The sequence below is a fragment of the Puma concolor genome, chromosome A1, assembly GCF_028749965.1.
Source record: "Puma concolor isolate L17-30 chromosome A1, mPumCon1.1.hap2, whole genome shotgun sequence".
Classification (NCBI taxonomy): domain Eukaryota; kingdom Metazoa; phylum Chordata; class Mammalia; order Carnivora; family Felidae; genus Puma; species Puma concolor.
Window position 1 is genome coordinate 220,227,731 of NC_141667.1, and position 17,056 is coordinate 220,244,786.

General features: G+C 36.3%; 1 protein-coding gene across 8 annotated transcripts in view; it reads right to left on the reverse strand.

Annotated features, from left to right (window-relative positions):
* The window catches only part of CAB39L (calcium binding protein 39 like), a 132,244-nt gene that overhangs the window by 76,146 nt on the left and 39,042 nt on the right, over positions 1-17,056 (reverse strand). For 7 of the 8 annotated variants that reach the window (XM_086712329.1, XM_086712348.1, XM_086712315.1 and 4 more), the window contains 2 exons: positions 7,373-7,514; positions 3,365-3,529 (listed from right to left, as the gene is read on the reverse strand). In XM_086712329.1, coding sequence (XP_086568455.1) covers positions 3,365-3,529; positions 7,373-7,483 — 276 coding nt within the window. In that variant the 5' untranslated portion in view covers positions 7,484-7,514. The remainder of the gene's footprint in view (positions 1-3,364; positions 3,530-7,372; positions 7,515-17,056) is intronic. The other variant, XM_086712359.1, reaches the window with a different exon arrangement.

Below are 17,056 nucleotides of genomic sequence, written 5' to 3' on the forward strand. Positions count from 1 at the left end.
GAACACTTTCCTTTGGTCTAATTCCCTTACCTCTGCTTCAAGCTCTCATTCTCATGCCTACATTCATTCATTCATTCACTCAACCAACCAGTGTGTATAGCATTAGGTGTGGGCAACAGGGTTCTAGTACTCAAGATACTTTCAATCCAGAAGGGGCTATACCGGTTCTACCTACGAACCAAAAGACAAGGAGGGCAGAGTTCTGTGTGATTAGACTGAGTTCTAAAGTTAGGATGAATTTTTTCAAGCTGTCACTAGCTTACATGGATACTTTAGGCTTGAGATAGAAAGATGCTGCTTGCAGGCTGACGGTTAGTACCTCCAGTCCATAGAGATACATAGCACATTTCTGCAAGTAAGCTAATAATGCTACAAATGGTGCCTCCTTCCTGAAAATACTGTATGTCATGAGTGGAATGCTTAAAATTGAACTGTCCTAAATTTTAACTGTTTTTCACTTAGTCAACCAAGAAGTACTTGTAAGTGTCTATTTTTTTATGGGCTTGAGAAGGACAGCCGCACCTACTGAATATCACATTCATTTATAACCGAGTTCTAGGCATCATGTTACATCAGTTGAATGGACAAAGTCAAGAAAGAACTGTCTGGCCAATTATACCTTAGTAAAGTTGAAAACAAAAAGAACTGTCTGCTGTTTTATTGCTACAACAATAGATCTTCATAATGTTAGTTCTGAGTCAACAGCAAAAAATTATATCTAGAATACTACTTTGGAGAGGGGCAAGTATACAATGCATTTTAGAGAAAATGTAATCCACAAAAGTAATTTGTTTGACTTCCTTTATTTGAAGAATTAATCTTCACTTACATGGAAAATGAAAATATTCAGAAAGATACTTCTTTCCCTAAGGATTCCAGACAGTAAAAGCTGACTTGATAACGTGTAAGTCAACTTTTAGGCAACTGGATGTCTTAATCCAAAAATATTTTTTTAATGTTTATTTATTTGTTGAGAGATGGGAGGCAGACAGAGAGAGAGAGAGAGAGAGAGAGAGAGAGAGAGAGAACGTCAAGCAGGCTCCCCACTGTCAGCACGGAGCCTAATGTGGGGCTCGAACTCACGAACCTTGAGATCATGACCTGAGTCAAAACCAAGAGTCAGACACTTAACTGACAGAGTCTTGTATAAGTAGCTCTTATTGTTCCTCTTTTGATATCTAAACCAACGCTAAGCAAAGTTGCAAGATACCCGAAGTCTGTCTTGATATACTCTTACCTCCCTAATTCTTGGGTAGTGCTTTGAAACAATACTATTCTGTGGCTGCTCAAGACTTTCCTAGTTCACTGGACCTCATGACATCTCATCCCTGACTCATTCTTCAAAACATAACCATCCTTGGTCATATTTCTTCCAGCATCCGACTGCAAATTGGGCTAATCTCATAAACCAACTCAAGCTAACATACTAATTAATCACGATAATGGCTTAATATACTGCTGCTTTGAGGGAAATCTGCAAAACAATAGGAGATTTATAGAAATATAATACCATAATCCAAGAGTAGGGAGTATTTTTCCCATTTATGGTCACTGATTAACTAAATCTAAAATTAAAATAATAAACAAAAAAAATCAAGGGTTATAACAAAAATAAACCAGCTTACATTTAACTTCAGTTTAAGAGAGGAAATAAGAATATACTATCTGACATTTGTGTATAGTCTGTACATGTATTTATTGTTCTTATACAACATGTATTTTTTAAATTCAGTTTAATATTTAAAACTGCTGGAAGTTCATACTTTTCCTATTTTAGAGATGACAAAAGTTAGTCTCAAAGAGGTTACATTACTATCAAATGGCACAGCAGGGACTCTAAACAATTTTAATTCCAAGTATTTTTCCACTAGGCACGACTCCTATAAATGTTCATAATGTCTCATTTGAAACTAAATAAAAGAAACATGAAAATACACAGATGCAATGATAAAACTACACTTCATTCCACATATGGCCAGTTTAAAAAGTGAAGAGTAAGATGGGGAGCGCGAGTGAGCGAGCTAGGCAAGAGGAGAAAGTAGGAAAAGAGATTATTGAGCAGAAATGTCAAAGACAGAAGAATAGATAAGGGAAGGAAAGAAAGAAAAAGGCAGGTGTGTCTGAAAGGAAGGATGAATTGAAGTCTGGACCCTTTGGGGTCCTCCACTCAGTATAGTGTTCAGCCAACACACCTGGCTTCACGTCTCCAGAACAGTCTTGCTCTGCATTCCTCCTCCCCGTGCCCTCAGCCAAAAATCTTCCTCTATCTAAGCCATCCAGAGAGCTGTGGGCTAGTATTTCCACAGATCCCCAGAGCCCTGACCTTAGCTTGGTCTAATCACTGTAATCACCATAATTAGTTTTCCTTTCATCTCCTCAGTGAGAAAACTAAAAGCTATTTCAGAAATTTGCATTTTCTTCTATCTCTGAAAATCCATAGAAACCCAAGCACTTAGTAATGGTGGTAACAAAACAGCAAACAAATCAAAGCTAAGACTTCCATCACTCAAACAGCCAATGGCCAAACTTGCCTTACATACAGCCTGTTCACTGAAAAACACTGCTCTCAGGCCACAGGTAATTAAATGCCTATACTTATTCACCACTTAACATTTCTAAATTTTTTTTTATTTAGCTCACTTATTATCTAGATAAATGAGGTATAACTGCTTTCAAAATGAGATAAATATCCTATATTACTAGCATTTAACAAACTTCTTAAATCATTGGTATAATACTTTAACTAAATGAACAGGCCTGAGAGACATTAAGCTTGAATACAGCTTAGGCTCTTAAGTACCTGAGTGACTGCACAAATTACTTATTATCTTTGAACTTTAGGTTCTTCATCAGTAAAATGAGGCTAATCATATAGTAGCAATCACATAGGTAGTTTTAAGAATTAAAGGAGATGAGGGCGTGAGGGGTGAGTTAAATGGGTGATGGGCATTAAGGAGGCACTCTTCTGAATGAGCACTGGGTGTCATATGTAAGAGATGGGTCACTGGGTTCTACTCCTGAATCCAGGACTATACTGTATGTTAACTAACTTGAGAATAAAAATTAAAAAAAAAAAGGGGGGGAGATTAAAGGAGATGAGTACTTAGAACTGTATGGCATGTGTAAGCACTCAAAGTTATCTCTTATTATTACTATTATTATTGGCCACCAACGTTGCTACCTAGCTGCAGAAAACTTAACTATAAGATACATTTTTGCTTTATTAAAGAAATTTTAGAAGTTTTAGAAAAATACTGGGTTTTTATATAATATATGAATGGTAATAATAGAAAAAAATAAGTATTTATGATCTTGTATACACTAAAATTAAAAAACAAGCGTCATCCTTTTACAGATAGTTTACCTCAAAGTCTATCAGCTGTAGGTCAGCAATCAATGTCACCAGCAGGCCACTGTTATAGAGCTCTTGTGCGAGCTGAGCCACGGCTTCTGTGGGAGGCTCCTTGTCATTTGTACCACACAGAATTTCTTTCATTGCTTGCAGCGATTTCGACACTTCCTCAGAAGCCTGGTGAACAAAAAATACACTCATAGTTATGGGGAATGAATATTTTCAAGCTATCAACAAACGAACAAATCTACTTTTTGGATTCTGTTTATTTATGATCAAAGAACACTACAGTTACAAACAAAAAAACACTTTTTCATAGACATTTCTTTTTCTATTTTGGAAAATGTTGCAAAAATTTATTCACATAAAAAATATCTCTAGTATTTCTAGTTAGTCAATGTAATTAAAACAATCTTCTTTTAAAACATATTCGGGGTCCTTGGGTGGCGCACTCAGTCATCTGACTCTTGATTTTGGCTCAGGTCATGATCTCACAGTTCGTGAGTTCAAGCCCCACACTGGGCTCTATGCTGACAGTGCAGAGCCAGCTTGGGATTCTCTCTCTTTCCCCTCTCTCTCTCTTGCTCCCACTCCTCCCTTTCTCTCTCTCTTTCTCTCTCTCTCTCTCAAAATAAACTTAAAAAAAAAAACTTTTAAAACCATACTCACAGTCCAACTTTGCTAGTAATTAACTATAAATTTTACTCTTAAAAATTAAATTGACTGTTTTGAAGACCTATCCGTAGCTACTCGTCTTTATTCAAAGCATTTGTTAAGGTTTTTCAACAAATTCCTATTACTCTGATTATTTAACGGACTAAGTAATAAAACTGAATTGTTGGGGCATCTGGGTGGTTCAGTCGGTTAAGCATCCAACTCTTGATTCCAGTTCAGGTCATGATATCATGGTTTGTGAGTCTGAGCCACACGTTGGTCTCTGCACTGACAGCTCAGAGCTTGGAGTCTGCTTCAGATTCTGTGTCTCCCCCTCTCTCTGCCCCTCCCGGGCTCAGACTCTGTCTCTCTCTCTCTCTCTCTCCCTCAAAAATAAACATTAAAAAAAGTTTTTAAGAAAAAATTTTAAAAATTAAAAAAAAAATTGTCAAACACACAATCGATTATCAAAACCCATTAAATTTTGTTAATCCACTTATCTCTCCCACATAATCATTGCCTTTTTTTGCTATCTAGGAAACTTAAAAAAAAAAATTCTCTATATTTTAAAGAATAATAGGAAAATCCATAGAAGTAGAAAGTAGATTTAGTGGGTGCTCAGGCTTGGGGAAGGGAGAATGAAGAATGACTGCTAACAAGTACAGGATTTCTTTTGGGGGTGGTGAAAATGTTCTGGAATTTGATATTGGTGATGATTGTGGAACCTTGTGAGAATACTAAAAATCACTGAATTGTAAATTTTAAAGTTTGCCCTTTAAAGGAGCAAATTATATGGCATGTGAATTTACTCAATAAATCTTTTTTAATTAATGCAGGCGAGCAAAGGAGAACAGGCCAATAAGTTAATAATTTAATTTGCTGAATATTTTAAAAGAAATATAGTTTTATACTTTCAAGTGCACTACTGTAATCATTATAATTGAAGCAGGAAATTAAGAGAATAAGGCAAATTAAATAAAAGTAATTCATAGCAGCATAACACTACTTTAAAAACATAATTTCCAGATACATCTTAAGATCTGACTGAAACAATCCTTAATTTATTAAAGGTTGGAAGTCTCTTCAAAGTGTGAGATTTATTCAGAGAAGAATATATTCTACATAGTTTAGAATAATTATAAACAGCTATGTGACCATAACACAGGGCAAGAACAGAGTATTTTCAGAAACCCTGAAGTCACCTGAAGGAACCTTTTCAACCTAGAAGAAAATATTTTTATGTCTTTGATGACCATCATTTCTTTAGTTTTCTTTATAGTTTTCTTACTTGTGTTTGCATTCCAAAACAATATAGTCTAGTCCTGCCAATTTTGAACTTTTTGGAATAGTACCTATGTCCTTTTATGAGGTGCTTCTTTTACTCAGTGTTATGTATGCGAGATTCATCCATGCGGTTGCACATAGAGCAGTGCCTTCAACTTCATTGCTCTCAAGTATTCCATTGATGGTGAGACTACAATTTTTCAGTTCTACCTTTGATGGACATTTGGGCTGTTTCCACTGAGGGGTTATTATGAACAGCAATGCTATGAACACTCTTATACATGCATCCTGGCGCCTAAGTGCAAGACTATCTCTAGTCTAGTCTATCTCTTTGTACCTAGGAGTGGAACTGCAGGTTTTAGCACAGGTACATCTTCATATATGACAGATGATACTAAGCTGATTTCCAAAGCAGTAACACCAGTTTGTACTTTATCCTTCACACTGGATGAAAGTTCTCATTTGCTTTCCATCCCTGCCAACACTTAATATGAGACATTTTCCATTTTTGCCAAGATAGTGGGTGTATAATAGGAATGTGCTATGGTTTTAATTGGCTTTTTCCTGACTACTATGGAAATGAGTATCTTTTTATGGTTTTTTTTTTTTCCTGTCTTCTGCCATTCATATTTACTCTTTTATGGAGGTCATTTCTTCTAATTGGGCCAATATTTGGTTCAATATTATACAAGTACACAAGAATTTAAAATACAGTTCTAAATCCCTTATAAGATGTCGGATAGAAAATAGATTCCTACATTCCTATAAGAATACAAGATTGTATTATACATTGAGATAGAAAGATACTGTGAACTGAAGAATATTTATTTTATAGATCTCTTAAGTCTTGCCATATACTAGTCACTTTAGAGAGAAATTGAATATGCAGGATCCAACATCCCTTTGAAGGAATAAAATAATAAAAACAATCCTTCCTTTGAGGAAACCCTGCTTAGTAGGACCTTTGAAAAATGTTAAAATGAGGTTCACTGTCGTAGAAATTATCAGTTGATCTTTAAATAAAAATGTCTTGGGGTACCTGGGGTGGCTCACCCAGTTAAACATATGACTCTTGATTTTAGCTCAGGTCATGATCTCACAGTCATGAGATCAAGCTCCACATCAGGTTCCACAGTGACAGCATGGAGCCTGCTTGGGATTCTCTCTCTCCCTCTCTCTCGGACCCTCTCCCACTTGTGCATGCCCTGTCTCTCTCTCTCTCTCTCTCTCTCTCTCTCTCTCTCTCCCTCCCTCCCTCCCTCAAAAAAAAACCCACCAAAACCCAAAAAACAAAAACTGTTTTATCCTTCATGTCAGTATAACATTATATTCCAGTGTAACCCCTTAGATTTTTAAGCTCTATAGTCTAAAGGGATCCAAGTTTGGTCAGAGGCTCAAGAGAGTGAACTAAGAGTTCAAGGCAACAGACTTAACAATTGCATAAAACCTGAAATCAATTTATTTTTTTAATTTTTTTTAATGTTTATTTATTTTTGAGAGGGAGAGACAGACAGACAGACAGACAGAGGGTGAGCAGGGAAGAGGGAGAGAGAGACACACAGAATCCGAAGCAGGCTCCAAGCTCTGTGCTGACAGCACAGACATGGGTCTTGACATGGGGCTCAAACCCATGAACTGTGAGATCATGACCTGAGCTGAAGTTGGATGCTTAACCGACTGAGCTACCCAGGTGCCCCGCCGCACTTAAATGTATTTATAGAAACTTTATGTGAGCATCACAGACCATATTTGGGATTCTTCATCAAGCTTTTATACTGGTTTTTGGTTTTGGAACATATGCATTTAAAAAATAACATTATTGGGGCGCCTGGGTGGCGCAGTCGGTTAAGCGTCCGACTTCAGCCAGGTCATGATCTCGCGGTCCGTGAGTTCGAGCCCCGCATCAGGCTCTGGGCTGATGGCTCAGAGCCTGGAGCCTGTTTCACATTCTGTGTCTCCCTCTCTCTCTGCCCCTCCCCCGTTCATGCTCTGTCTCTCTCTGTCCCAAAAATAAATAAACGTTGAAAAAAAAAATTAAAAAAAATAAAAAATAAAAAATAACATTATTGTTTTAGTTCATACCTTGTCTGTTTTTTTGTCTTGCTTTTCCAAAATGGCCAAATTGTCTTTCAGAGTTTTCACGATTTCTGCTGGACTTTTGTGTGATTTACTAAACAAAGGCATCTTTTTCATCTATAGAAATCTCTTCTTCCAATACAGAATGCTAAAAACAAACAAATAAGCAAACAAAAATCATGAATTTAACTCTTTTTAATTTTTTTCCTAAAGTTTTAAATCAAATTCTGGTCAGTTAACAGTGTAATATTATTTTCAGGTGTTCAATAAATAAAATGAAGTGATTCAACGTTTCATACATCACCCAGTGCTCATCACAAGTGCCCTCCTTAATCCCCATCACCTATTTCACCCATCCTCCCACCCACCTCCCCTCTGGTAACCATGTTTTTTCTCTATAGTTAGGAGTCTGTTTCGTGGTTTGCTGCTCTCTCGTTTTTTCTTCCCTTTGCTTGTTTATTTTGTTTGTTAAATTCCACATGAGTGAAGTCATATGGTATTTGTCTTTCTCTGTCTGACATTTCACTTAGCACAATGCCCTACATGTCCATCCATATTGTTACAGATGGCAAGATTTCATTCTTTTTTATGGCTGAGTAATATCCCACTGTGTATATATAAACCACATCTTCTTTATCCATTCATCAGTCAATGGACACCTGGGCTGTTTCCATAATTTGGCTATTGTAGATAATGCTGCTATAAATGTTGGGCTGCAAGTTCCCAACTTTGTAAGGAAACTCCATACTGTTTCCAGAGTGGTTCCACCAGTTTGCAATTACTTTAACTCTTAACATGATTAAATTATTATACCAAAATGTCTTATAAGTTTATAATAATCTTAATTCAATAATTTGAAATATTAATATTGATCAAACTAGGGGTGCCTGGATGGCTCTGTTGCTTGAGAGTCTGACGTCAGCTCAGGTCATGATCTCAAGGTCCATGAGTTCAAGCCCTGCACTGAGCTCACTGCTGTCAGCACAGAGCCTGTTTTGGATCCTCTGTTCCCCTCTCTCTACCCCTCCCCAGCTCATGCTCTCTTGCTCAAAAATAAATAAAACATTTAAAACAATTTTTTTAAATATTGATCAAACTAAAATGAGTTTCATCAAGTTTTACACCAAATTTAAATACATATAAGTATTTTAAGACATATTTTAAAAACTTTGCCTAATAGTTTTTACTCAAAGTTTAAAATTTTTTTCTACAATACAATGATTGGGAAAAAAATCCCAATGGGAAAAGGAGTACTTTTAGAGAATAAGCTGATATTTAAAACTAGTTATTTTAACTGATGAGAGTGATGACAACAATGATAGATAAAATAAAAATGTAAAACAAAAGTGGGATTAGAATCTACATACTGTGGTAAAGCAATATTTAATGCTACTCCATGACAATCACAAAATTGCAATGTGAAACTATTTAGAATCTGTTCTTTATTTACTCTTCCATATTCAGTTGGCCATACTCACTAAAGAAATGAGGCCTACCACAGTGGAGGGTGAGGAGAGTGAGGAAAAGGAGTATTAATTCTTGTTTTTGAGAACATCTATTTACGTAGAGCAGAGAAAGCTAAATATGGCTGTCATTGCTCTATGTACACTAAAAATATAAGTATTAGGGAGAAAATTATAATTGAAAGCTTCAGTGAGGAGAGGCATATTCATGTACTTTATAGTTATTAACAAAAACATTTCAAACACTTCAGAAATACGATATAATAAATCAAAGTGTTCCATTAATTAACCACCTAGAGAAAAAAACTTTGGTATATATTCCTCCTGAAATTTTTTATACATATAGAAATAAACATATATATTTTTAATGTTTTTTTTAATTTATTTTTGACAGAGAGACAGAGCGTGAGCAGGGGAGGGGCAGAGAGAGAGATGGAAACACAGAATCTGAAGCAGGCTCCAGGATCTGAACTGTCAGCACAGAGCTTGACGCGGGGCTCGAACTCGTGAACCGCGAGACGATGACCTGAGACGAAGTCAGCTGCTTAACCGACTGAGCCACCCAGGTGCCCCTAAATATATATATATATTATAAATATAAATAAATATATATATATAAAAAAAGTATATATATATATGTGTGTACACATATATATGTGTATACACATATATATATGTGTGTACACATATATATGTGTACACACATATATATGTGTATGTGTGTACACACATATATATGTGTGTACACATACATATGTGTACACACATATATATGTGTATACACACATATATATGTGTACACACATATATATGTGTATACACATATATATGTGTACACACATATATATATACTTTTTTAATTTTTTAATGTTTATTTTTGAGAGAGAGAGGGAGAGAGACAGAGCATGAGTGGAGGAGGGGGCAGAGAGAGGGAGACCCAGAATCTGAAGCAGGTTCCAGGCTCTGAGCTGTCAGCACAGAGCCAGACTTGGGGCTTAAACTCACAAATTACGAGATCATGCCCTGAGCCAAAGTCAGATGCTCAACCAACTGAGCCACCCAGGCACCCCGTATATATATATGTATTTTAAATATTTATTTATTTTGAGAGAGGGCATGCTCACGTGAGTGGGGGAGGGGAGAGAGAGAGGGAGAGAGAGAATCCCAAGCAGGCTCCATGCTGTTAGTTGTTGATCTCACGATTGTGAGAGCATGACCTGGGCTGAAATCAAGAGTCATACACTTAACTGACTGATCCACCCAGGCACCTCCAAAATAAATATATTTTAAGACAAAAATATAATAATATTAAACATTATTTTGTAACTTTTTCCCATTTTTTAAAATATCTTGAATATCATTCTATGAGTGTATGGTTAGTTCTATTACAATAACTTTTATCCAATATACTATTCTGTCAGCACAGAGTCTGAGGCAGGGCTCCAACTCACAAACCACGAGACCTTGACCTGAGCTGCAGTCGGATGCTTAACCGACTGAGCCACCCAGGTGCCCCATTTTCTTCTTAAATTACTATATCATTTATTCTACCAATACCCTATTGATGGACATTTGGGTTAATTCCATTTTTTCTAATATTTTTCTTACTAACAATGATGCAGTTAATCAATGCAGGATATTGCAAACGTGTACACACAAACATGCACATCAGTGGATAGCAGCATTCTAACTAGCTATTCCTATAGCAAAACCATGGTTATGGTCCTAAATCCCTAATCCCCCTAGATTCCTATTTCCGATTCTGATTCTCTAGCATTTCTGCCATTCTATGAGCTACTTTATATCCTTCCAATAAATTCCTTCAATATGTGTTGTTTGTGATCAGGAATTCCAGTGAGATATGTATATGTTATGAAGTAGAAATCAAAGTGGTAAGTGTGGATTTTGATGATAAAACAGAAGACCTAAAAAAACAATTCTTGTTTTCAGAAGAGATGCTGTTTTCAGTCAGGTGCCTCAGCTTTTCAGTGTGGGGAAAGTCAGTGGGAAGGGAACTTGCCCACCCTCAAGGCAAGGATAAGTTTGAAAAGCAAGTTAAGAGATCCCAGGGAGCCTCTAAAGTGGATACTGAAAGTTGACAGAGGATTCAAAGATAAAGCATGTGAGGATCACACTGATTCTCAGTGGATGGTGTCAGGTGCAAAAAAGAGAATCAGAAGAATATTATATCATGCACCTTAATAAAATTCAAGAATAAAATTATAAAGATAGACTAGGTTTTTCTTTAGTAATCAGCCCTACACATAAATAAATGAAGGTAGCATATAATTTAAAAGCATATGTAGTGTAGAAGTAGGGTGGGTGCTGAAACAGTCATTACAGAGTTGGGCAGAGCAAGCAAATTGTTGCTTCCGACCTGAGTGATCTTGGGCACAGGATGTGATCCCTCTATAGGCTCTGTTCTCATCTGTAAATGCGATTATAATATCTCCCTCTTAGGATTATGAGGATTAAAAAGTAGAGCACCTTGCATAGGGCCTTGTATAAGTAAGGTACTCTATAATGTTTAGCTGCTATTATTACAAAAGGTTCTACGTCATAATGAATAAATTATTTCATGAAAGAGAAAGACATAGTTGAGATAGGATATTGTCTTAATAACTGAGACATAATAATAATTGAGACATAATTGAGATATGATATTGTCTTAATTAAGTGCCCTAGATATTTCTGGCTCTTTGACTCACACACTTTTTCTTTTAAAAAATGTACATTTATTCTTTGATTATTAAATATTTAATGATAAAATACTTAGCATTATAAGTTGTTGTTTTTTTAGCTAAATGTATTTGTGTAATTGTTCTTTTTCCTCATGTGGTTCTTCTGCACTAAGGTAAAGATAATTGACTGTGGGAATTTCAACTAAATGCTTCCTGACATCAAAACAAAATACAAATTAGAATATGGTATCATATGACGTGATTTTTGTTCATTACTTATCGCTCTGCTCAATTCTCCTTGTATTGAGCTAATTCTAATGAGAATTCTGGTAAAATTACAAATGTTTTCAGGACTCCCATGTTAACATGGTAGTTACCCAGCATTTCCTGATTTGCTGTGTCCCAACTTTTTATTTGCGTGTTGGTTTGTTCATTTATTCATTTACTTATTCATTCAACAATCAGTAAGTACTAAGCACGAGAATCTTGCTAAGTACTTAGGATAGAGCTATGCACAAGAAAAATACAATCTTTGCTCTTTAGAACTTACTATTAAATGGAGAAAATAAACATTTTAGGATCAATGAGATCATATAACAGAAGGAAAGAAAGACACAGAGTATAATGCCCCTCAATACAGTATTCCTTTCTTGAATTCGTTATTTTCATATTTTAGGTATATCTACTTACTATAACCACTATATATAAAATCAGTTTAATAATATTTTTAAATTTCATAGGATCATTATTCTTCAGTTCTGGGATCCATATCATGAGGGAAATCAAAACCTGTATCTCAAACTAAGCAGCCCCAGCCCCTGATCCTCCACAAATTAAGATGAAACTCTCCTAACTGCTCTGTTCTTTTCAGATCATAACCAGCCCCACCCACCTCTAGACTGAACACCTTCCTGTATCGCCCTCAAACTCCTGGCTGCCCTTCCTACTCTGGGCAGCCACGCTGGTCACTTGCATGTGTATCACATCATTTACCCCACTGGTCATTTAACAAATGAGCCACCGGCATTCAATACTACCTGCTAAACAAAACTTCATCTGGTCTGGGTTGGTAACTGATCCACTATGATTCAGAAATTATCACCCTTGTCTGTGTGTCATTTGTTCTATCTATAAAATGAGGGCATTCATTTTCAAAAACTTTAACGGTGAATTCAGTTAGTCATATCACCCTAACTCATATTTTTTCATTTCATTTATGAAGATATCGAAAAAAATTGCCAAACGCCTTGGGGAAGGCCAGATACATTGTATTTGTTTGTTAATACTAGTTTAATTATTTTATTTTACTTATTGCATCCCCATGACTTATTTGCTTTTTGTAACTGGAACTTTGTACTTTTTGACTGTCCCTCACCCATTTCATCCACTCCCACCCCCCCACCTTTGGCAACCACCAATATGTTCTCTGCATCTATGAGCTCGTTTTTGTTTTGTTTTGTTTTTAGATTCCACTTACATAAGTACACTCATACAGTATTTGTCTTTCTTCGTCTGTCTTACTTTCCCAGCACAATGTCCTCAGTGTCCATCCATATTGATCAATGGCAAGATTTCATTCTTTTTTGTGGGTGAATCATACTTATGTGTGAATTATATATAGAGAGAAGGACAGGGACAGGGGCAGGGAGGCACATTTTCTTTATCCATTCATCTATTGCTTGGCACTTAGGTTGTTTCCATTTCTTGGCCATTGTAAATAATGCTGCAATGAACATGGGGGTGCATATATCTTCTCACATTAGTATTTTCATTTTCTTCTGATAAGTATCCAGAAGTGGAAGTGCTGGATCATACGGTAGTTCTACTTTTAATCTTTTTGAGGAACTGCCATACTGTAAGAGAGGGCTCTTAAAGAAAGAGCATCATATTTTGAAATTAGACCGGTTATATACAGTGAGCTCTAGGTTGCTCATCACTGGTCCATATCCATTCTGTCTTTGACTCCTACTATCTATCCATCATGGCTAAAGACAAAGTGCTTCAGGTAGAGACAAAAAGAATGACAGAGTCCTGAAAATGGTGCCTTCTGGGGAGAAAGGGGTAGTAGTAATTTTTCCATAAAGTCCACCTCAGAGTTGTTAGAATATACATTATATTTCAGCAAAGCAGGAAGCAGGGACAGGAGAACATGCCAGATTATGTCCAACAGACTGACACTAGAGGAATGCCTCTTGAGCACTGAAAACTATGGAGGCTGCGCATACCAACATGCCCTCTAGCGTAGTGCTGATAGCGGGCCATGCAGCAAACAAACGTCTGTGGACTGACACTGGCCCTGTTGTACTTTTCCATTTTCAAGAGTGAGTAAACAGTATAAACAACAAATAATGTAGGGTCTATTTAAAAAAAAAAAGAAAGAAAATGCAGCCCAAGAAAGGGGAGAAATGCCCTATGGGCTTAGGCAGGAAAGGTTGCCTCCAAAATCAGTTCTCTGTAGGAGACAGAACGAACGTAACTGGAAAAAAAAAAAAAAAAAAAAAGAGAGAGAGAGAGAAAAAAGGACTTCAGCTAAAACCCAGCCAAGATGAAAGATCAAAAACACATATCCATACACACACATACAGTCTAGTAATCTAAACCTGCACAGAGCAGAAACGACCCCATGTAAAATTGACTGAGGACAACTGAAAGGTACAAAATTAGTCAGTCTACATTTGTTCATTAAAAAAAACACTTACTGAGCACCTATATATGTATATTACAGAGATGTGGAAAAGATAAAGTGTTATCCTACAAAAACAGGTATTACAACAATGGGGGGAGGTGGAGGAAGCCAACAAGAACAAAAAAAAAAAATCTAAAAAATGAAGCAGAGGCAAGAAAGATGTAATAGCTTCAGCAGACAAAAAAAAAAAAAAAAAAAATCAAAACCTCTATTCCCCTAAAAAACTTCTCTAGTTGAGATTAATGATGACACCCCAAATTCAGTGTCTTGTGGCTTTTAAAAGAAACAAAATTTATGCTCTCAAAGCTCATTCCTATAAAATGACCTTTACAAAAACAAAGGATAAAAGTCAAGTTGCCTTTGAACTTCCACAAAACTAAATGTCATAAGAACATAGACAAAAACCTACAGAGTTCTGAAAGTCTATAACTTCTTAACTGAATCTCTAGCAAACATATTTGTGTGTGAACAGATTGTGTATGCTTACTAAAAATCGTATGAGACGAGACGGAATCAAACCCACAAGGGTTTAACAAAATAAATGCTAAAAATCAGAAATAATTCTTGAAAGGAAGCCTTGTTATTGTTGGTAGGACATGTGGGAGGGTAAGAATCTACAATTATAATTAATTCATACAGGAATAAAGATAAATAAGAATTCAAGTTAAAAAGGAAACCACCCCAAAAATCTCCAAGAAGAGAGAGATGGAAATAGCAACAATAGAAGCAGAAATAACTGAATCAGAAAAGTAAAAGAAAAAGAAAATCTCTGGTAGCTATTTGGTCCCTGTTTCTCCTGGTGATAGACCTGTCTGCTCTACTTCCCACCCCACCCTACCCAAAGGGCAGAACATGACCCAGGCGTGGCCAAAATATTCCTTCCACTGCCTTGGCTACAGCAGTTGGCTCACAAGTGGATTGTGACACCATTAAGCTAATCAAAATGCTTCAACAGCACTTTTCCCCTTAGATATCTTATTTATTTTTTTTAATAATTTTTTTGAGTTTATTTTATTTATTTTGAGAGACAGAGAAAACACAGGAGCGGCAGAGAGAGATAGAAAGAGAGGGAGAGAGAAAGAATCCCAAGCAGGTTCCACACTTTCATGCAGGGCCCGATGCGGGGTTCAAACTCACAAACCATAAGATAATGAACTGAGCCAAAATCAAGAGTTGGAGGCTTAACCAACTGATTCACCCAGATGCCCCTTACCTTAGATATTTTAATTTAATTTAGTTTAGATAAAATATTTGGGGCATATAGAAGAAGAAATAGAAAACAATGTAACCAGTTCCTGTATATTTACCACCCAGCTTAAAAAATACAAAACAACTTAAACAACCCCCTTGGTACATCTCCCTAATCCCATTCCCCTTCGGGTCACACTGATGGGAATATTACTTGGACAGTAATTTGGCAGTATGGATCTAGAACTCTTAAATGTTCACAACCTCTGATTTACTTCTGTTTCTGGAAATCTATGTTAGCAAGATAAACTAAGGGTTTTCTCTGAGACATTATTAAAAACATTTTCATTTATTTATTTATTTATTTATTTATTTATTTATTTATGGGACAGAGAGAGACAGAGCATGAACGGGGGAGGGGCAGAGAGAGAGGGAGACACAGAATCGGAAACAGGCTCCAGGCTCCGAGCCATCAGCCCAGAGCCTGACGCGGGGCTCGAACTCACAGACCACGAGATCGTGACCTGGCTGAAGTCGGACTCTTAACCGACTGCGCCACCCAGGCGCCCCTAAAAACATTTTAACATCTCTGAAATTGAGGTGTTTTTTACAACTGAGGAAACTTTACCCTAAATAGTAGGTTGTTTTCCTTCTTTTTTAATGGTATATAAAGTATATGACTTATAACCAACGGCTTCTTAGATTTGATGAAATGCAGTACCTTGTATGGCTATGAAAACGTTTGCAAAGAATGTGAAATAAAATGGAAATGTTAAAAACAGCATTCCATATTATGGAACTGTTTAAAAGCAAAACACAAATACACAAAACATACACATAGAAAAAATAATTTACAAAAGTTAATGGTGATGGTTTCTGGGTAGTCGGTTTATGTATGCTAAATTTTCTTTTTCCTTCAGATTTTGGGTTTTTTTCCCAAACTTTGTTTAACAGGCCATGCAAATGCTCTTATAATGGAAACATCTTCTCGTAAATGATATTTTTCAATAACTGAACAACTAACTGTGTTTTAAAGTTCAAACTGTGGAATATCTGGTCACCATGTCTTTTCAAAGCATTAGTCAAACAAATATGATTTCTGTTACTTTGGCTATGAAATTTTCATAAAGAGTAGAACTTGGCTCAGATTCTGGAGAGAAAGCCAAAAAAAATTACTCAGCTCTACTCCCAGGGAACTCAGGCCCTGTAGATTTTGTAGTAGATTTTGGCAGCATTCCCTTTTCTGATACATGGTAAAATGCTTCATATTCCTAACTTACATGTGAGTGTTGTTAAAGGTGGCCCTGAGTCAATCACTCGAGTGAGTCATCTGAACATGTTCAGTGATATAAGTGGAGAGGAGTGTTTATAGGGGAATGAGAAGAGGAAGCTAGGAGAAAAGGTCATTTGGGACATTCAATTTCCTTGTTTTTTATTCCTTAAAATATTTAAAGGGGAATAAATGTCTATCTGTAGGGGCTAATGAGCATTTCCAGGCCTTTATGTTTAACCTCCAATTATACTGTTCAAAAATAGTTCAAAGGTTTCCCGTAAAAGTTTAAGGAAGTGAGAAATTCATCTCTGAAGCCAAGAAAAATCTCAAGATTTCCATAGATAAAAATATAAAAAGTAACCAAACTTCTAACTTAGTGGTTATATATCTTCCTAACTT